At 33.5% G+C, this 23,351-nt stretch overlaps 1 protein-coding gene across 2 annotated transcripts; it reads left to right on the top strand.

Moving 5' to 3' along the window:
• The first annotated feature begins 7,933 nt into the window (after positions 1-7,933).
• On the top strand, positions 7,934-19,245 carry LOC121266022 (protein DETOXIFICATION 24-like). 2 transcript variants are annotated; one of them, XM_041169713.1, is made up of 9 exons: positions 7,934-7,957; positions 15,515-15,764; positions 16,236-16,777; positions 17,790-17,876; positions 17,969-18,025; positions 18,132-18,370; positions 18,469-18,587; positions 18,810-18,896; positions 18,995-19,245. In XM_041169713.1, exons 2-9 carry the CDS (start codon positions 15,519-15,521, stop codon positions 19,055-19,057), a joined length of 1,440 nt encoding a protein of 479 aa, XP_041025647.1. In that variant the 5' UTR covers positions 7,934-7,957; positions 15,515-15,518; the 3' UTR covers positions 19,058-19,245. The 2 variants fall into 2 exon arrangements, with proteins under 2 accessions (XP_041025647.1, XP_041025646.1); XM_041169712.1 differs by lacking the exon at positions 7,934-7,957 and adding an exon at positions 12,530-12,692 and having other exon boundaries at positions 15,516-15,764.
• The last annotated feature ends 4,106 nt before the right edge of the window (positions 19,246-23,351 follow it).

Raw genomic sequence — 23,351 nt, 5'->3', positions numbered from 1 at the left:
GATTAATGAGTATTTTTTTTATAAGGGCCTCGAGCCTGGATTTTTTTTGTGGGCTGAGAAAATTTATAAGAAAAGTTGTAGTGTTTTTTTTTTTTTTTTTTTTTTTTTTTTTGAGTTTGAGTCGAGGCCAATTCACGAGAGAAGCCCAAGCCCATGTTACCTTATTTTTCCACGTACTACCCGGTTTCATGTCTTTTTTTTTCCTCTTCATGCACGCATCTTTCTCTCATCTCTAGGATTTTATTTTTGGTCTTTCAACTACCTATATATTCACATCTTTCGTACATGATGAAAACCCAAAATAGTGTTGTTGTCTCCTTTCTCCCATCTCCCTCGTGCGCAACATAGCCACACACGGAGTCATTTTTGCTCCCCAGTTTTTCGTCCAACCCCCCCCCCCCCCACAGCGCATCCCTATACCACCACCGTGATAGCCACTGCTCAGCCATCGCAGTCGCCTTCCCAACGAACTTGGTCTGCACCTCCATAAGCCGCCTTGACCCATTCAGCCGTCAACCGCTGCACTTTGACGTACGAATCGAGAGGAAGCCACGTCTAGCGTGTGTACCGTAACACTCCCACTTAGCACTGCCCACGCCCCTTCCATAAACCGCAGCAACCCACTTACATGGCCTCACCACCACAAGCCGCCAGTCCCATCCGTTGATCCATATCCCTCAGCCGTTCAACACAGAAGCGCAGCCTCACCAACGCCGAAGGACCTCTATTTTTGCTTCCCGAAATAGAGCCACCCAGCCATCCCCAGCTCTTTCTCGCTGTCATCAACCACGATAAGTGTATACAGAAACTGTCGACGAAGACTTCCCGTCACCCCAGTCCGTTGCACATCGCCTCAGGCCCAGGTAAGCTCAAGCCGTTTCTTTTTATTTTTTTTATCTTTTCTCTCAGTTTCTCTCTATCCCTCCCTCACTTTCTCATCGTGTGCTTCTCTCGTTCATCTCTCTCTCCCTCTCTATCATTTTCAATTGCCCAGGCGCCACCCTCACCGCCGTTAACCTCAGCCAGTTCCCTACGCCATCACACGGTCCCTTCTCGGTGAGTATCTCGTACCCCTGCCTCACCGACTATTGTACCACGTAAACGCATGAAAACGTTTTCTTAAGAGGCTACGTAAATTTAGTTTTATATATTATTTGGATATGAAATTACAATATTGCCCTTATTATTGGATGGTTTCAATTTGGAATTATGTTTATATTAAATCTATTTTTATGTGGTCTTTGTGGGAAGTATAAGAAATCGTACATAAAATAAATAGGATTTTTAAATTGTACTATTGGTAGCAAATTATTTTTATAGTAAGTGTGTAATTTTATTTTGAACATTTTAAATATGATTAAACCTATTTTTTTTATTTAATGAAATTCTTACTAGTACTTATCTTAAATGTTAATTGATATCAAGGAAATTTAGAGAATGAAGATATTTTAAGGTTATGAGAATTTTTAGGTATTGAAGAATTAAAATAGATATAGTAGAAGCTTAGGCTTAAATGATGTAAATTTGTGATTGATTGGAAATATACAGAATTACGTGATTATTTTATATGTGACAATTTATGTTGACTCGACATTTTTTTGTAGGAAAATTCTGAAAAGTTAAGAAGTCTAAGTAAGCGGAGTTCCTATACTAGATTTTGCATAAAATAAAAATGAACTAAGATTGATTTACGAAAATGTGCATCATATGTTTTGAAAAGAAATGTGAAAATAACCTCAGTTATTTATTCTTTATTACTCATTGTACTCTGATGAAAGAGAGAGCATTTTTGTTATGATTGGTGTATATATGAGATTATTTTTGACATTCTATTTCTGACCTATGCAAAAAGAGCGAATATGAAAATTTATGCATAATTATGTAAATATGCTTTGGATCTGCTTTGATTACGAAGATGATATGATTTTATTTAGTACTCTGTTTGGATAAGATGTAATTTCTGAAAATCTTTGGCATGACTCTCTGATTCTGAATTTGATTCCGTTTCCGTTCTGTTCAGTTACGCCCCTACCACGGGTAATAATAGTGACATAAGGCCCAACCACGGGTTATAATAGTGGATACGGCCCAACCAAGAGTAATAATAATGAATACGGCCCAACCACGAGTTATAATACTGGATACAACCCAATCACAAGTAATGATAGTGGATACGGCCCAACCACGGGTTATAATAGTGGATATGGCCCTGCCACGGGTTATAGTAGTAGTCTCTGTTTTGAGTGCACACCTTGGTGACATAATGATTTATGTTCTGCTTGACTATCCCCAGATGCACAACCCTACCACGAGGGTTATACATGGCCTCTATTCTGATATGATGTTCTGATGATGATCATCATCATTTATGCTATGCCAAATGATATTTTTGAATGAATTTATTTCTGAATTTTCGCTCTGATATTTTGATAACATGTTCTGCTTTCGCACTTTGAAAATGGAAATATTTTGTTCTACATTCTAATTTCTGTAAATGCTCATGTTTACACACTAGTATATGTTCTCTGCTTACTGAGTTGTTGATAACTCACCCTTTATGTGAGATTCCTAATTTTCATGTATTTTTAATTCCTTATTACTTTATTTAATTGTGTTATTTTATTTATGTTATTTTAATTTTTATTAGTGTATTTTCGGATTGGGCCTTTGTTTTTGTAGTGTTCTTATTCTTGGTGGGCTCTGTGTGTGTTTTTAATTGTGTTGTGTGTGATGAGAGGCCCAACCCGTGTGATTTGAACCCAAACCAACCTCTGTATGTGTTGTGTTTGACCCAGCCCGAGTGTAGTAAGCCTAACCCTTGTGCAAACAAAGCCCGAAGCCCAGCCCGTAGCCCAACCCGTGCATTTTAACCCAACCCCTCCCACTATCTGAAACGGCGCCGGTTTGATGGAGTCTAGAGCTCCATCTCTTTTCTCCTTGCGCCACACTGCACTTCTTCTTCCTCCTCCTTATTTTCTTCTTCTTTCTTCTACATTCTTCTTCTTCTTCCTTCGAACTTCTTCCTCCACGTAGCTGTTGCCATCATCGGTTGGACCCTAGTCATGCCTTTCAGCCGCAAGCCGCAAGCCGCCACCTCCTTCTCCCACTTTCTTCTCGGTGTCGTGCGGCAAAGGGACTCTGAAATGCTTGTTGTCGAGCTGTCGCTCCTTGCGGCCACCTCCTTCCACCATGAGCAGCTTCGTGTCGACCGGTAGTGAGTTCCATGTTGCACTGTCAGCTGCCGCGCCATTCGTCCGCACGAAATCGCTTCTCTTCTCCACGGCTTTCACAGCCATTTTCTCTTCTTTTACCCGTGTGACACACAGGTACCTGCCACAGCCATTCTTGGTCTATTTATAGTCCACGGGTTCCTCAAATTAATTCTTCCCAGTCACTCATCTTCTCTCTAGCTTAAGCTTTTCACATCTCTTAGTGTTTTGAGATTTGTTCTGTATTTTTGTTGGTGAATCCGTGAGCTTGTGTTGTTCTGCCGAGCTCTATTTGTTCTAAAATTTGTATATTTCACTCGGTTTCTTGGTGAAATTACTGATTTGTAGTGAGTTGAGTTGATTTTCTATCCATTTGTAATTTTACCCAAATCCGTGAGTTGAAAGCCTTTTTGGCATTGCTCCGCCGTGAGCTCCGCCGTGTGCCGCCGCTGTGCCGTCACCTTTGGCAACATTTCATTTCGTTTGATCTTTCAGAAATACCCATTTTCGTGTGTATGTAATTTTTATTATGACTCGAGTGATTTAATTTGACATTGTGAACTGTTGTTTATTTGATCTATTGGTTTGATTGGAAATTGGGCCTTGGGCCGCTGAAGTATTGGGTTGTAATTGTTAATTGGAGTTGTTGGAATTGGGTCTTGGGCCGGATTGGAGGACGGGATTACGCGTGTAGTTGGTTGTAAACTGTATTTTTGTAATTATTGAGAAATTGTAATGAGTTATTTAAATGTATTCAAATAAACTGTTGTAATGCATATTTATCGTCTTTAATAAATTGTGTTATTGATGTCACGCTGTCTGTTTGTAAATGAGACTGAATATGTGGGTGCGTGTGTATCACGACCCCAAGCCGAGATGTGGGATTATCTCAATGGAGTTCCTCTGGTCACTCGGGAGAGTAACAGACTGACGTGACATCCCCTGAGTTGTCGCAGGGTGATGACAAGAACGGATGAGACGGTAACGCTCTCGTACCGATTCCGTGACCTTTTGGCTGGCGAGGTTAGAGGATGCTTGGCCATGTAAGCGCTGGGTGCGGAACTGGGCATTGCTCGTTACGAAGTCTCATGCACGGATGTTACCCTTGATGTGACGATGAGAGCCAGGGTGTGCGGATGGTCCATAGGGGAGACCGTGATGCATGCGTAATTTTGTAATAATTATGATCGGGGCCAAAAATGTGATTTTTGGTGAGTATTAAAAGTGTATTTTTGGAAAAAATGAATGTGGGTTATTATTCTGCATATTTGTCCATATGGGAACGCGTGAATTTATTAATATATTTTAAATCTCCTGAATGTTGTTTTGATTAATTACTTGCTGAGATGTCATAATCTCATTGTGGTGTTTTACCTTACGATTCCGTCTTATGGTGCCGTAGAGTCTAACGCAGAGCTCGAGTATGAACCCGAGGGATCAGCTCCGCCGGAGGTCTGAGTTGCTGAGCTATTGTTCAACGTTATGGGATTTGTTTCTCTTATGTTATTTCCTGTTTTTAATTTATCTGTCGGATGACTGTATAATCCTTGTAAAGTTATTTTACTATTTTTGAACAAATTCTGGTACTTAATAAAGAAAGAACTTTTCATTTCTCTGTTGCGAATATTATTTTGTACACTTATTGTATATTGTACACACTCTAAGCATTGGTCGTTGGGGTTCGTGATCCGTGTGGTCAACATCCCGGTGTCACAAACTCCACAAAAATAACACGTGAGGGTCGAGGGCGCCACACCTTATCTCCAAATATTTTTCAGATAATTTTGATGGTTCAGCTAAATGACAAAAGTATGAAGTTTTAGTAAGGTGATGATTATAATGGAATAAATGCCTAAAGGTACAAGTTTATTGGAGAGTCTTATTTGATAGGTTTATGATTTTATGTTAATTGATATTTGGAGTCCTAGATATTTCTATATATTTATGGAGTTTTTTTTTTTTAAATTATCTCATTGAGGTATTTTTTGGTGTCCTAGTAGAAAACATATAATTTGGTTTGAATAAATAGATTTGTACTTTTTGAAAATATTGGAGTATTTTAAATATGTTATGGAAGTTAGATTTAGGTTACAAGAACTAACTCTCCGGTCCTCCAAGAACGAGACGTTACAGTACTTCTCTTTATTCAAATATATCATAACATGCTTCAAATACATCATTTTATAACTCATTAGAAGATTAAATTTCAAAAGCAATCAACTACTTCGATCAAAAGCATGCGAGTTTAGTTTAGGGATTTTATTTAATGGTGTCTTTAGATTTCCATTAATCCTTCGGCCTCCTTGTTTTCTGTGTAGTCGATATAAAAACTATTAGTTTACAATTTAACTTTGCAAAACTTTTCTAAACTTTATAAGTTATGAAATTTCAAAATTTCCCTTTACTTTCTATCTATTTATGGTTTTGCCATTAATTTATAATTTGCATTTTGGCCACCAAAACTTTACTAAACTTGCATTTTAACCCCTATTTTCATCACTTTTCTTACTAACTCTCTTTATATTTCTTACCTATTCTTATACTTATTTTTATCACAAATTAATGCTAACACCTTAAAAACCAAAGGGGTCTATACTATATTTTTAAATTTTTGTTGCACTTTGAGTTTCCTAAATTTTATACTTTAATTTAAGTTGAGCCTCACTATGGGATTAAATTTAATTATCATTTCAATTTGCAAAACTTAAGCAAAACCCTAAATTCTCTAATCCCCAACTAAAAATCCTAATCTTTTGGTGTCTCCAATTTCATCCCAAATCATATTTTATGTTCAAAATTAATAAACCTCTAATCCTATAGTTTATTCACTTAATTGCATAGTTTATTAACTGAAAGTTACAAACACTCTACATCTTAGCCAAAAACCTAAGTATTTGATCCTTCTCAAAGTTTCAACCTCAAACCGTGATCAAATACCCAAATTTACACAACCGAAGCTCTACATCAAAATTTCTCCAAAATCTTCCTCGTCAATTTATCACATGATCTACTCAACTACAATCAAGTATTAGTACTATCAACTAAAAATTTGCAAAATCTTGAAAATGTAGAACACTTTTACTAAATGGTTTTTAATCTTCAAACTCATCAGCAAACCTACTGTGGAGTTAATTTTAGTATATGTTGGTTGCAAGCTCTAACTACATTAAAATAACTTGTAACGAGTTGGGATGAGGAGGCAATAGAGGGCTGGAAAGTGGAGAACAGAAGCCAAAAATCAAAACAAGGCTGGGCATCGGTATGGGTGGATAAGAAAGAAAAGAAGAATCTATGGGGTTGGTCCAAGTGGTAAAGGTCTTGATCTTGGATATTACTTCTTTCAAAATTTAAAGTTTAACTTCTCATAGGTGCAAATAATCATTTGAAACCACACTCCCTATTGAAAAGTTAACGATTTAATCAGTTTCGTGTAAAAAATTTTTAATAGTGTGGTTGACGAGATCAAAGTTTAATGTATAGAGGTAGGTCCGAAGAATCTGCCTTCTAGAGGTTCAACGACACAAAAAAAAAAAAAAAAAAATCAAATCAAGATCAAAGTCCTCTCACATTACACGCCAGACATCTAGTCATACTTTGCCCACTCACAATGATCTAAGGGTGTTAATTAATTTTTAAATCTGACGAAATTCAGACCATTACTTGGTCTATTCTGATTACAAGTGGATGCCACGTGGCATGCTATCATGTCACCCACTTTTTATAAATAAATTTTTAATATTTTAATTAAGAATAATTCAATTTTTAATATTTTAATTGGATCCATTTATTGAACCGGTTTTAAAGCACTCTCAATGATTTCTTCATCCTATTCTTTAAAATACATTATCAAAAATCATTTTTTTCTATTTTACAAACTAATTTTTACAATATACCATACATTAACTAATCTATTTTTTTTCTTGATATCATTTAAATATTGTATTTTTTAATCTTTTTTATTCATTTCAAATATTTTCTCTAACTATTAATAATATCCTCATATCTTTTGATATTTGCAATACTTCCCTATATACAATGTCATATAATTATACTATTTTAAATTAATCTAAATTTATAAGCTAAATTAAAATATAAATTGATTTAAAAATAAAAAAAAATTATATAATGAAAATATTCTTGTTTTATTTTGTTTTGTAGTCAAACCCAATTGAATAATTATAGTTAGGTACATCACAAATGAGAACCTTTGGATCTCTTTAAAACGTAAGGGTGGACATGAATATTTCCAACATGCTAATATACTTAGGAGGAGGAGTGAGAAATTAATTAAATATATTTACATTGATGAATAGAATCCTATACATCTAGCAATGTCCTGTAATAAAATGGCTTTAAAATAAAAATTCTAATAGAAAGTGTTTTGAGAGTATTTCTTTATATTTTAAAAAAAATATATATTATACAACATCCGTTGGAAGTGCTCTTACTTCCGTTTATGCTTTTCATTTTAGGTGTAAAAGCTACGTGGCTTTTAAATTTTTTTTTTTTTTTTTATTCTTTTCTTCTCACCGTGATCCCTCCCCTACCCTTTTTTATTTTTTCTCTTACCAGCCCCTCGACCCCTCCCCTCTTCTTTTCTTTCTTTTCTTTGTTAACTCCTTGCAGCACAATTGCTTCTTCTAGCTCTCCAAAATTGAAAGCAGATCTTTCTTGATTGCTAAACAAGAAAACAACTAAATGACCTCTGTCAGACATGATGAGCAGAGAAGCAAACAAAGCCAAATCAAGTTTTTGCTGAGAAAAGAAGTGATTTTGTTTAGCAAATAATTTAAGATTTTGCATTACTAAATAAGATTTTGATGGAAAACAATGAAGAAAATTGTTCTTATACATGAAACTTGAGGAAGGAGCATTAAATCCATGAAAAACTGCATAAGGGGGACATGGTGATTTGAAGGTCCTGAGTCCGATAACCCGGTCTCTCCAACTCTATGGCTCGCCATGCAAGACCACCTCAGACTATTTTAATTTGGAAGGAACTGAAAGGGAACATGTTTGCATAAACAAAAACTATAAGAAAAACAGAAAAACAGACTATTTTCATTTGAAAGTGTTTTTTTTTTTAGTGATGTTGTAATTTTTTTTTTGAAAAAAAAATTATTTAAGAATATAAAAAAAATGAATGAAAAAAATTCAAAAAAAAAAATTTCTTCTCAAAACCGGTCTTGTGCACTACTCTTAAATCATTTATATTTATCTAAATATTTTTTTTATTAAAGTATAGACCCAGGACCATATCTTCTATCAATAAGTGTGTTCAATATATAAAATATTTAATTAAATAAGATAGAACGTAAAGTCAAGATTCGAACTGAAGACCTTTATTATAATATCATATGAAATCATTAATTTTTTTAGATATTTAAATTAATAAAAAAAATAGTTTTAATTATTTATATGTATCTTAACATTTCATAAAAATTCTATTCACAATATTTAAAATTAAGCCGACTTGGCTAAAAAGATTTGAGTGATTGACATTTTTATATAATTTAAAAAGGGGTAAAGATCAATTTAGAAAACAGTGAGAATATCCTTCAATGTGAGGGCAAATTCCCAATCTATATATATATATAGATTCATTGACTTCTTACCTGATATTCAAACACAAAGCAACGACATTAGTCGATACCACTTGCCAGTCAAACTTCCACATTTGTACGACAACTTCATTTTAGGGTAAAAAACGACGGAATCATGATCAGCCAATTAATAATACGTGGCACTGCCGTTGGCTACGTGTCTTCTGCATGAACAGTCGTAAGAGAGACCTAACAATGAAGAGCCGTTGGACGTATTAACACGAGACCTTTCTGAGTCCCCCCATAAATGCCTTTTAATTCAGTACTAAATTAATATATAAAAAGAGAGAGAGAGAAAGAAATTAAGCAGTGAATGGGGTCCATTATTAATTCTAAAAGCAAAGAAAGTCCATTGTCATAATTAAAAGCTTTTCCAGCTTACAAACATACATTACATACAAGGAACGATCTCAAATTCTGACCACTTTAATTATAATAATAATACAATTTATTATTCGTTGACGGATTCTGGCCGGTTCTCCCATTTTCTGTTGACCATCTAGTTTTTGTGCCATATAACTACTATTTTAGGTAAGTATTTTATTCCGAATGAATAATGATAGGCGTGTTACTTTTTATTATTTATTTATTATTTTATAATATATTTAAAAATTTTATTTTTTTAAGTCTTTTTTTAATATTCTTAATTATTAAAAAAAATTTAAAAAATATATAAATATATTAATAATCACTTTTTTAATTATTAAATAAAAATAATAATAAGTAATACTAAGATAAAAAACCTATCATTATCTTTTAAAATAAATCACAGGCACAATTTTCTAAACATCTTTGCTCGCCAGCAAATTAAAAATTCAGGTAGCAATTGGAAAATGGCTTCAGTGAGCTGAGCCGATCGCATATATACTAGTACACATGTACCATGGGGATTCTGCTGTCTTGTGAAGAAGTTATTGGAGGTCTTAAATTGGGAGTTTTGAGAAGTGTGAGAGGTCTAGGGTTAGGTGCGCTCTGTGGAACACTGGAATATAGCAGAATTGTTTGTTAGAATTCAAGACTGTGACATGCAGCTACTTGTCTTGAAGTAATTATTATTTATATTTTATTTAGAAATACTATCTCCTTTTTCGTAAAATAATTTATTAAATAAAAAAGGGAAATAATGGATGTTTCTCTTTGTTGTCGATTATCACAAATTCACAATTACCACCATATCACAATTATGATCACCATTTGTCAATACCACTTTTTTTTTCTTTTCTCTAAACAAGCATATTATATAATATTTAACATTTATAAGATACAAGAGTTTAAAAGGTGGGAGGCTCTAATATTCATGTAATTCTTTTTAAAATATATGATATGTACTTCTTTCATTTTAAATGAATTAATTAATCAAACAATTCATGTAACGAGTGCTCAATTCATTCATAAAATTATAGGTATAATCAGTCTGGTTCGGTCTAATTTTAGATATATTTTAGAACCGAATTAATATACACTGATCTTGAGATTTAAAAAATCAATTATGCGTTAGTTACACCCCTAAACCAGTACTTTCGATTTTTCCGATATATTATATATATAGTATATAATAATATAGTTATATATATTATAGTATATTATAGTATATTATAATATATAATGATATTGTATTAGTATAACTACTAAGAGTTCCTCTTTGGACCGGTGACACCGATAAGCAGCTATTATCGGAGACGAATAGGGAACTGCCACATAAGGGTTCCTCAGGAAAACATGAAACATGCAAAGCAGGGGATCACTTTCTCTCACCCCTTCCCGCTCGAACTCCATACGTCTCCTTCTCCTTCTTGAGTCTCTCTCTCTCTCTCCTTCCCTCTCCCTAACCTGATCTTCATAATCTCTCAAAACAAATATTGAGATTTTATCAAAATGACAGACTTCTTGTGCGCTATTAATACCTGTTCTTTCACTTATATTATATTTTCACTTTTTTTGTTCGTTTATTGTATTAAATGCTAATCTATATGATGAAAACTGCCAATGAGGTTGAAGGCAAAATTGTCATCGACTCTGGAGAAGATGTTTAGCTACTTTACCATTGGTACTCTCTAAAAGTCGTTCTTTCTTTTTAAAAAGTTAATAAATGCATTTTCATTTCTCCTCCAACATGGCCTACAACCCCTTTCTTTCAATGATGTGGGACCTCAGCAGGACCTTTTAGACCCACTTCTAGAGAGAAAAATCCCAGATACACGATTCCATCGGCATGAACTGTATATAAAGTCATCCTGGGAAACTCAGGATTTCTAATAACTCCATTTTGTCATACTAAGGACTGTAGCAAATGAACTATTGGTAATGATCTATAATAAAATTGAAGACAAAACCCATGAAAGCTCTGCATTTTTTATTGCTTATATGTGATTTCCATTTTTTTAGGTGTGATTTTTCTGTTTGCTTGAGAGAGAGAGAGAGAGAGAGAGAGAGAGAAGACAGGTATTTGTATGTTATATTAGAAGAGTGTTTGTTCAAGATTGCATGATGACATATTTTATGCAGAAGGGTATTTATTCATATCCTGAATGACCGTGATCCAGAGCAGTGCAGTTCTCGTGGACTTTGAGGGTGGGATGGCCTAAACGAGAGTTGTTTCTTACAGGTTTCATGGCACTTGCAGGTCTCGGAGGTCACTCCCAAGTCACGAGAAGGAAGGAATCAGAGATGGAGTGAATGATCTCGACAGGCAGCGTGAGGGAGGGTGTTCGCCCTTCGGTTCAAGAGAGAGAGAGAGAGTGAGAGAGCAGAGAGGAAAGAAAGAGTGAGAGAGCAGAGAGTAAAAATCAAAATCAGAGAGTGAGAGATCAGCTTTCTTTTCGCCTTTCGAGATCGAGAGAGAGAGAGAGGGAGAATTTTCGCCAGAGGGAGGAAGGGTTTTCATTTAAGGTCTGATTCCCTGTTTGTGCACCTCTATTATTCCTTCATGTACTGCACACGTGGCCAGTTGCCATTGGTCTCTGATATATGAGGGTTGTAGGAGACACTTGCAAGAAGTTTTATAATATATAGTATTTATATAGGATTTTCAAATTTAATGTTATCTTAATTAGTAATTTAGCATATAATACAAGATTATTTTATGTATAATTTATATATTAAATATAAAAATTATATATAATATAAAAAATCATATAAAAATATTTTATATAATATAAAAAATTAAAAAAATATATATTTATATGAACCAGTCTGGGTCCAATGTTAAAAAGAGGAAAATCATAATCGAATCTATTTCGACCACTTTTAAAAAATTGAAACCAGTATAAGATACAATCGAGATTTAGAATCAGATTCAACTCATCGGTTCGATCCGGTTTGCTCCGGTTTTTTTTTTTTTTAACCCCTACATAAAATTAATAAACCAATTGAAAATAGAAATTGTAGACGAATCCATAACCCCTTTTGTGTTGGAATGAAATATAAAGAGAGTTTAAACATTTATAATATAATATTCGATTTGACTTGACTCTGATTATCTCAGACAGATTAGGGGAGAATGGAAATCGATAAGGAGAAATGTAAAAGTAAACTAAATAATAAAAAATATAAAAAATAGTATTCGGCCAAAAGCGTGCCCTACTCCTGGCCACTATTTGTTCGACTAGTCAAACACGCACGCAAACGCACTGTGCGTCAGCCACTCCCTCGCGACGCATGATATCTATCTTTTAATTAGCCTCTCGGCATTGCTAGCATATATACCGAAAGGTTTTCCTCCAGCGACCAGTTTATAAATATAACCAAGTATTACTGTCATTCCTCATTCCTCTCTCTCTCTCTCTCTCTCTCTGCGTCCGTCTCCAAGGAGCGTTTACAGGACGGGCTCCTGATACGAAAGTCGGTTCATTCAGAGAAGCATATACAAGGGCTAATCAAGGTAAGTATATATATATATATATATATATATATTGATTTCCTTTTCATGTAAAACAATAGCTGTTGCTATCTATCTTTAGTTCAGTTCAGATTAATGTTGCAGTACTTGTTTGTGTTTCTGGAGTTTTAAGTGCATATACGAACACTCATGAGTAAGCCAGGGAACCCTGTTCTCATAACCAGTTATATATATATAGAGAGAGAGCCAATGCTACGAAAGTAACTCTAAAAATTATATCGATCAACGTGCCTCGTCTCAAAAACTTGAAAAAAAAAAAAAAGACGAGTTCTTGGGTTTAAGAGGAACTCTCTTGGTTTTATTCCACATGATCTTGATAACCGGCCTGTTTAAACCTCCGATCATAATACGGGTCTGCACAGTATGAATCAACAAAGAAGTAGACCAAGACGATGTTCATGTTTTTTGTCTGCATCATGTTGATCACTTCGCAACTACAAGTTTGTTTGTCTGCACTCGCTCAACGAATGGTAGCTGCAATTATTTCTTGTGTTGTTTCTTTGTTTTCTTTGTTTTCCCCCGCTTTTTTATTTTATTTTAATTATTTGTTATTTGGTCATGATCACTTTTTTGGGTAGGTAGGCCGTAGGTACCCAAAAAAAATGGAATAAGCAAGATTGCCACGTTTCTAGCATAAAAAATTAATTAAGACATGGAAAGAAATATGAAACGAACCAGGATGGCAGGCCGGGGAAAAAAGTAAAAGAAATTAAATATAAAATTCTTCTACACTATCTCATACTTTTTACATTTTATAAAAAATATCCTTATATTTTATAAAAAATATTTTCATATATTATAAAAAAATTATAGATGTAAAATGTGATAGTTAATAATGACTAATAGATAATAAATCACAAAATAAAAATAAGAAAGGAAAAGGATATTTAAGGAAGAGAAAAAAATGTGCATTAAATTGACTATTTTCTAGACTGTAAAGCGCGCGCCTTGTGGTCTCTTCTCATTAATTTTCCAATTCCGGCCAATAAAAATGTCGGTAGTTCACCTTTTTTTATTACTTAACGATTGCACTAATTAAGGGCACCCACCCATTAACAAACCCCATAAAGACATTAATTTTGCCAAAAAAGAAACCATTATTTAAAGAACTAATGATTATATTTATGAAATAATACTTTTAAGAAAAATGCTTATTATATGTTACAAAAACGACTATTTCTTACGAAAATGAATTTATTCTCATCTACGAATAATTGATTACAAATATTTATTTATTCATCATAAATATTCGTTTTTAATGCTTGAAATCTTCATGCTATTTTTGTTTTTGTTTTGTTATCTCCACTTTTCGAATCTTTTATTGCACTCCATTAATTCGTTGTCTCTTAGTTCAATGAGTACGTACGTACCTAACTTTGAATTAATTAACTGATAAAAATTTTCAAAATTATTTTTAAATTATTTATAATTTTTAAATCTATTTAGTTTTTCGATTTAGAAATTTCATTATCAGGGGAATTTATGTAATTAAATTTCTCGACTGAAAGGTTTTAGTGTAAGAGTGGGTTCCGCTAGGCGTACCGTCTAGTAATTTTTTTTTTATTTTTTTAATACATTTAAATATTTTTAAAAAATAAAAAAAATACATTATCAATACACTTAAAATCACTTTCTTAATTATTAAGTAAAAAAAAATTTGACCAACAGTAAGTGTGGGGCAGCAAACTAATTTTTCCCTTCAGTGTAATCTCATGGTATTCTACTATTTTTGGAGTAATTGCCATATTTTATATATAGCTAGATTATTAATTGAGTAATAATTCTAAGGGGATTTATTTTTTCGTGCTCGTTTCCTTGTATTATTGAGAGAGTATGTTGTGAAATACATTAGAAAGGAAAGAAAAAGGGTGACCATTCTAGGACAATTCCAAGGAGAGCACCATATTTTGGATTTTCTTTTTTTTCTTGGGGGGGGGGGGGGGGGGGGGGGGGGGGGGGGGGAACGGGGTGGGTCGGAGATATAAAGGGGTTTTGTCACGAGGAATGATTCTTTACAAAATGAGATTGTTAAAATAAATTTATAAATTGATATATCACATTAAACAACGCAAATGAGTTTACATTATCGAATAGACAAATAATATTTGTAATGGTGAAGTACGCAAGCGTCCCGTAATTCTTTAAAAAAAAAAGTAAGTAAATACAGGATTTATATGAAAAGAAAAAAATTAATTTTTTAATAGTATATTTCATTCTTTTTTAAAAGGATTGCGTGGTGCTTACACACTCTACGACTGTATCTAGTATTGCTCAAACTTTAGATATGGTGTGTACTAATAAAGAATTTATAATAAAAAAGAAATTAGCTAAAACTAATATTTATTATATTGGTGACGTGTCAACCATTTACACCAAGTTTGTTTTATTTTTATCTTACAATTCTTCTTAATGTGTTAGAAGTTCACTAATAGTATTATGGCAAATAGTACTTGGATTGTATTTTATTATTAAAGAAATAAAATTCATGATTCTCCAAATTCATTATATTCAATTTAGATTAAAAACAAAAACCGAATTGTTCTTTATATATAGATTGAGCATTGTAAACATATATCGTTCCATGGAATCATTGAACAGGGGCGAGGCCACGGGATCAGAGGCCTTGGCCCCGAAGGCTGCGGGAAGCCTTTGTTCATGACTCAGTATTTGTGCTTTTGTTCATGACTCAGTCGGGACGAGCAAGCATTTTTTTGCTACAAGTTTTATGAGATAATGTCATTCCCTTGAGACCTTTAAAACCCAAGTCTATAAATGTAAGACTTGATTTCCATGGTCTTTTGCAGAAGAATGGTTAATACAGGGGAGGAGAGGCTTCTTGGGTTAGAAGCACAAGAGCAAGTTGGTCTGAAAACCAGGATTTGGGTGGAATCAAAGCTTATATGGAGGATAGCATTTCCTGCCATGTTGGCTAGAGTAACTTCTTTTGGAATGTATGTGGTGACACAGCTTTTTGTTGGCCATGTTAATGAACTGGATCTGGCTGCATACGCAATTGTACAAAGTATTCTTGCACGTTTCGTGAATGGGATACTGGTAAGCTGTTTCTTATCTATTTCATTCTGTCAACCTTTTCAGTGTCAAGAAATATCAATAGCTCTTCAAATGAAAATTTCTTATTTTCTGTCAACCTTATCTGTTTCTTGAATAATAATTTCCATGCAAAAATATATTTTCATTACCACTTGTTGGATGTACACTAAGAGCTGGATTCACATTTCTCTTATTTAGGATCTACCATTGTGTTAATTAATAGAGAAAAAATATTTGTAACCGTAAATTGTGTAACGGCCGTGTAATCTCTTTGAAAAAAGTGAATAAAACATGGGATCCATAAGAAAAAAATTAATTTTTTAATAGTGGACCCACTCTTTTTCAAAACGATTAGGCGGCATTTATGCACTTCACGGTTGTATGTAGAATTACTCTAATTAATATTACCAATGTTAAATGAATTCACACATTTTATCTAACTTTTCTTTTTTATTTATTATTTATCATTTGAAGTTGGGCATGTCAAGTGCAACAGAGACATTATGTGGTCAAGCATTTGGAGCGGGACAGTACAACATGATGGGCATTTACTTGCAACGATCATGGATCGTTGATGCAGTTACAGCAACAATACTGCTCCCGCTATTCATCTTTGCCGCTCCCATCTTTAAACTACTACAAGAGGAAGACGCGATAGCAGATGCATCAGAAGCCATCTCTTTATGGTTCATTCCTATATTATACTCGTTTGTTTTTGGCTTAACCATCCAAATGTTCCTTCAAGCACAACTCAAAAACATGGTTATTGGATGGCTCTCTGCGGGGTCGTTTGTAATCCATGTACTTTTGTCTTGGATCTTCGTGAACATACTCAACTGGGGGGTTTCTGGTGCCATGGGTGCCTTCAACATCTCTAGTTGGTTAGTTGTCATTGGAGAGTTCATCTACGTCTTTGGAGGTTGGTGCCCAAATTCATGGAAAGGATTCTCCACAGCTGCCTTCAAAGATATCTGGCCTGTTGTTAAGCTGTCTGTTTCCTCTGGTGTGATGCTTTGGTAATTCCAGCTTCTTTTCTTTTATTTTTTTCTGAGCCTTTTTTCATATTTTCTTTCACTATACTATATGATTTGTCTTGGTTACTAGAAAGAGATTCTCTTAGGCACAGAAGTCTCACGTACTATATGGTTTGTCTTAGCTACTGATATTAAAAAAACATAAGCTTTTTTTGTTTCTAGAGCTACCATGAAACATACCAATTAGAAGAAGTTTGACTCAATATGTGATACCCTAATTTCAAGTATCTCCAGATTTTGATGATGTGCCAAATAGAGTGGATGACTGTGAAGACATTTTATCCTTTAGATTAAAAAATTGGATGCGGTTAACGCTTTCCCGGATTGTGACTATATTAGGATGTGTTTGTAGCATTACTCTTTCTTACACTTCACATCAACTATAACATGGCCATCACATGATATCATACAGAAACAACATTTTACTAAACTCTGTTATAATCTACTCTGCTTCTCCATTCTTTAAGATAATCTACAAAGCATGCCTTTGAAATATAAGTACAGTAGCTAAATATTGCTCCTAGTGATCAACTCTCCAAGAATTACATGTCTTCTTGAATCTTCCCCCAAATTTGAATTTGACCAACTCTTGTTACCCTAAAACATAAGAGTACAGACTACAAGGAGCTTCTACTGGCATGGAACATGCCGACAGATCATAACAAAACAATTCATTTTTATACAAATCAACAATAAGAAAGCACAGAGCAATAAAAGTAAAAGAAAAATATTATGCATATAGACACACAGGTCTTGAGTCACACAAAATTGCCCACTTTACTCAATGACTTTTCCTTCATCCCATTTGCATCCTTGTGAGAGAATTGAACTCGCTACACAACTCGATTGGTAGTAGGAAATGACTCTTTATAATATATGTTCAAATCCATCTGATGCTGCTCAATTTTGGTCAAAACCTCCTAATTACTTTTCTTTGTTAGTAAGTTATGTTGGGACTATAAAGAGAGTTGATTTTTGGTTTTCTACTTGACAGTTTAGAGCTGTGGTACAATGCTATCCTAGTTTTGTTAGCTGGATATATGAAAAATGCAACGGTTTCCATCTCTGCCTTCTCCATCTGGTATGAGTTTTACCTATTTTCCATATTGATTTCTTCTTTTTACCATTTCAATTTACTTGAGGAATACTCCAACTTTTAACTTCTTTTTGCAGCCTCAATATCTGTGCATGGGAATTTATGATATGCCTTGGATTCCTAACTGCTGCATGGTAAGGCTTTCGTCAATAAGGACTTCTCTCCTTTACACACACAAAATTGTGAAATCTCCACTTGTCTTTGTCGAAACTCATTCCCCTTGTAATGTAATTTGTACAGTGTGCGTGTAGCCAATGAGATCGGGAAAGGAAATTCTAAAGCTGCAATATTTTCCATTAAAGTTATCCTCAGTACTTCGGTTGGTCTTGGTGTGATTTTCTCCATCTTGTGTTTTGCTTTTGGGAATAAAATTTCCTACTTGTTTACAAGTGATGAAGAGGTGGCGGAAGCTGTTTCAAGTATCTCTGCTCTTCTCTCTCTCTCAATCTTGCTAAATAGTGTTCAACCAGTTCTTACTGGTGAGTTTTAGGGACAACAGTATCATCTTCTGTTATATATTTACATAGCTGAATTGCTTATCAATATGTAGCTAATCTTTAGTTTTCTTTTAATTTAGGTGTGGCCATAGGTTCTGGTTTACAAGGCATTGTGGCAATTATTAACATTGGCTGCTATTATGTGATTGGCATCCCCATAGGACTTGTGCTTTGTTATGTGGTCGATCTTGAAGTGAAGGTAAGAGCTCACATTAACATATTACATTCACACTAACATTAGTTGACATCATAAACATCCGCGGTCTGAATTAACTATAAATTTTATTATATTTTGAATTCAAACCCATCAAAATCCAAACAAAATTCAAGTAAATTAGAAAAATAATAATATTTTAGGGTTTGTTTTCATATATGCATGCTCAAGTTCTTTTAATTTACTTCATTTAACATGTATGTATAGGGTTTGTGGATCGGAATGTTAATTGGAGTGTTGATGCAAACATTAGTGCTTTCCTTCCTGATATGGAGACTGAATTGGAAGGACCAAGTAAGTACAGCTGGAAATAGCTAAATGATACCTTCAGTTACCATTTTTGTACACATTTTCACCATCATCAGCATTTGCATTATTCCTTTTTATTGCAGGTTGAAAAGGCATCTGAGCGTCTCCACCGATGGCTTCTAGATCCCTCACAAGAGTCTAAATAGATCGAGCTCCTACTACATTCTCCATATAAATTAGGTGTATCAACCAACAACTTCTAATCCATTTTTTTTTGGCACATTGGTGCCTCTTTTGGGTCAACACCACTCAGCCTAATTCAAGACTTTGCTGTGTTTTGAAAACTATGTCCTTCATCTTCAATGAATCGATTCAAGAGACAAATGACGGCCTATGATATTGGTTATTTTAGCTTTAATATAAGAGCTTCACTACTCATCATCCCCACACACCACACACCAAACTTTCTTTTATTTATTTTTATTTTTTAAAAATTTATATTTATATTTTATTTTATTCTTCTTAAACTTATTGAATTATTTTACTCAACATTCATATACCACACATTTTGTAAGAGAAGAAAATGAAAAAAAAAAAAAAGTGTAGTGTGTGGTGTGTGGGGATAATGAATAGAAGCATGTTGTGAACATGAATAAATTGCAAGACATGATAGAGATATTAAAAATATTTCAAATTAATGGACTTATATAGATAATAATAAATTATTCATAATTTTTTGCATAATTGTAGGTTTGGATAATGTTCGTAAAACCCAATAAGTGTGATCAATAAAATGACATAACTCGATTATTGACACATGTCTAGATGTTCATGATTTTGGTCAAATAATGAGTATTAAAGTGGTCCGAGCCTAATTATTATGTAGAGACCAATTAAAGACTCATATGCTTCCATTATTTTATAATGGACAAAATTAGAATTCGGATATTATATATAGGTTATGGTCATCACTTTAAATTCGTTTTTAACGCTACGCATCCCATTGCTGTAAGTTTTTTTAGAGATCTTGGACATGGAAGACCGAATTGCCGCGCTTTTCTCTCTAATGGCTACATGTACACTCTCTTTAATAAATTTTTACAATAGTTTAATAATAAATTTTGGCATTTTCAGATTTTCCAAATATAACAAGTGGTATAGAGACTCCTTGTTAGATTGTTGTAGAAATACAGTTTCGTATTTGTAAACTAACGCTTCTATTATTTGTAACTATTTCGTATTTGTCCAAAACTGCCACTTATGGTGGGCAAAATTATTTTTTCGATTTTATATTCTTTTTAAAAAAAAAAAAAAAAAAAAAAGCAGCCAGAGGCACGGGAGGACGCCGAAAAATGTCCTCATCGATTTCCACCTGTCGATTTCCACCTAAAAAGTGGCGGCAACTGATTTATGCTATCAATAATTCTATTTATTATCTCTATACACCACACACTAACTTATTTTAATTTTATTTTTTATTTTTTTAAAAAAAATATGTGGTGTATAGGTGATAAGTAAAACAACTCAATTAGTTTAATGAAAAAAGATATTTACAATTGTAAATTATACAACTACTGCGTAATCACTTTGAAATAAATAAATAAAACATGAGACCCACATAAAAAAATTAATTTTTTAATAATAAACTCTATTCTTTTTTAAAATATATGTGCCGTTTACATATTTTATAATTATATGTAAAATTACTTCAGATGATGAATAACATCCCTATAGTAAACTGGGTTGCACTTTATATTTTTCGGGTTGTGTCATTTAATTCGGGTAGGATTTCCTTTTATTTGAATTGGTCTTGTAAGGCCTGGACTTGTTGCATTAGTGGGCCCAATTCTGGGTTAAGCATTAATAAGGATTTAAGGTGAATTGGGATTATATAAGAACTGGGCTTGAAGTAATGGTATGACCCCATATATTGGGTCCAATCTTTGAAACCTTTGGATTTAAGTTCATTAGGCTGAATCATATAACAAGACCCATATCCATGGGTTGACCCGGTACGGTTTGACCATTTACCTTGACTTGCTTGACCAGTTGACCCGACCCGTTTTACTCACTTGGTTGATAGGGTCGCTAAATCTGACTTGATTCAGATCCGATAAAATAAAATAAAAATATTTTTTCAAAAAAAAAAAGAAATTAAAAATTTATTTCTCTTAATATCTCTATAATAGACATCATTTAATATTTTCTTATTTATATACATAATTATTTTTTTAGATATTCGATTCAATTCATACATATGGCTTATGTGATACGTCGCTTAGGTGACTTCTATCATGGAAATTTTCTCATTGGCATAAAAAGGTAAAATTTAATGAATTACATCTAGTTACATCTAAATCCATGTGAATAACAATTTGCCCAAAGGAAGATTGTTACGGGTCATAGATGATATAAGGCAGCTAACTGTAAATTGTGTAATTTTTGGGATTATCCTGTCCAAAAACTTGATTGCAATGATGCACTAGGTTAAGGGCTCATTTTTATAAAATTATAAAATTTTATCTCAATTTTATGTCATGTGATTGATTTTGTTGTTCAATTAGACTAAAGTTTGCATGATGATAATTATGGGTCAATACATTAAAATTGTGGGATGCTTATTCAGTGTGAGTTTATTTTGTTTCACTTATAGTGAATGTATATATGATATCTACCAATTTGAATAATATTCAAATTTCTAACGGATCTAATCTGGCAAAATAGAAAGAGTATGTTATTATTATTCTTGAGTGTATGGATCTAGGCTATGCGCCATGAGTTAATGAGCCTCCCAAATCTACTAATCAGAATTCTACTGATTAGAGGACAGCTTATGAGGAATGGGAGTGCTATAATCGCATAAGTCTTGAGATAATAAAGCATTATATCCCTGATTCTATTCGAGGTGCAATGCTTGAAAAGAAAAATACTAAGATGTACCTGAGCCAAATAGCTAACTAACTCGTTACATTGGAAAAGGTAGAGACAAGTACGCTTCCTAACAAACTTGTCTCGATACGTTATAATAGAAAAGAGAATATAAGGGAGTATATTATGAAATGTCAAATCTTGTTATTAGATTAAGAGCACTAAAGTTAGAATTTTCTTATGAAATTATTGTGCATCTCATTCTGATTTCCTTTCCTGTATATTTTGATCCCTTTAAGATTAATTATAATACTTAAAGAGAGAAATTGACTCTTAATGAGCTCAATGCTCATTGTGTGCAAGAGGAAGAGTGGTTGAAACAAGTTTGCTAGCCATACGTGGTGTCATGAGTGCTAGCCATACGACAACACCCAAAATTTGAATCGGGTTAGGTGTGCAACGTTCGATAGGGCACGTGCAAGGAAAAGACATGGTTTGTAGCGGAAAAGACATGGTTTGTACCAGAAATTTAATAAAACTCATAAATGTATTTCCACAATATCCACATGATACTTCATTCCTTAAATAATTATACACATGTCTAATTGCTTGATTTGTAAACCCCAAATAAAGTCAATCGAATACACTTGGTCGTCTAACTGCTATTTATAAGTACAACTTCCATAGGTAGACAAGTCCTACAACAAAAAACAAGCCTACTCGCCTATTGCTCAGGCTGGGTTGGACATGGCCCAAGGAAAATATATCGAAGTCTATGCATGTTTTTATGTAACATATGTATTGTAAAAGGACTTTGTAATTTTATTTAAATGATTATAGCTGCAAACACTCTTTTAGTTTTCAAAACATGCTGGAGTTTTAATTAGGGGTTTAATCCAGACCGATAGTCTTATTGGTCGGTTTCGGGGTATGTTTTCTTTTTACTGGATCGAGACCGACTAAATGCATATATATTTTTTAATATTATATATATAATATATTATTTATATAGTAGTTGTCTAAGTTAATTATTTAATATTCATGAACTATATATAAAATGTTAAAGAGATTACTTAATTTTAATTTTACTAATTTAATTAATTTTTTGTATTAATTTTTCTATTAAAAAAAGAGAAAAGAGGAAAAAAAAATGTTCATGGCCTAAATCGGACCAAATGAACCGACTGGACCAATAGCTAACGGTTCAATCCAGCAAAAATGATAGACCAAAGTTTTCGGTCCATGACCCGTCCCGGACCAATTACACCCTTAATTTTAATTTTAAAATCTTTTATTCTGGGAAGAAAAAGAAACATTTTATATATGTCAGTAATTCTCATTTTATTTTCTAAAAGTATCTTTTAAACCCGTTAAATGCCACCACAACGACGAGTATTACATACTTGCAACACAACGTCTTTAGGGTCAACATCCGAATGCTCGTGGCTAGCATCCAGAAGTTTGACATGGCTTGCTTTGAGGTGAGTGTTGAGTCAACGTTCAAACTTATTGTCCTTAGGGTGTAGACATGATAACTCATATCTAACTTAGTTTTCATTTTAACAGAAGATTTTTGTATTCTTAAGTTTTGACTTGTCTATAAGGTTCTTAATTATACGTTTTATACATTGA

Source organism: Juglans microcarpa x Juglans regia, chromosome 5D (assembly GCF_004785595.1).
Source record: "Juglans microcarpa x Juglans regia isolate MS1-56 chromosome 5D, Jm3101_v1.0, whole genome shotgun sequence".
NCBI classification, from domain to species: Eukaryota; Viridiplantae; Streptophyta; class Magnoliopsida; order Fagales; family Juglandaceae; genus Juglans; species Juglans microcarpa x Juglans regia.
This window is presented reverse-complemented; position numbering and strand designations above follow the sequence as displayed.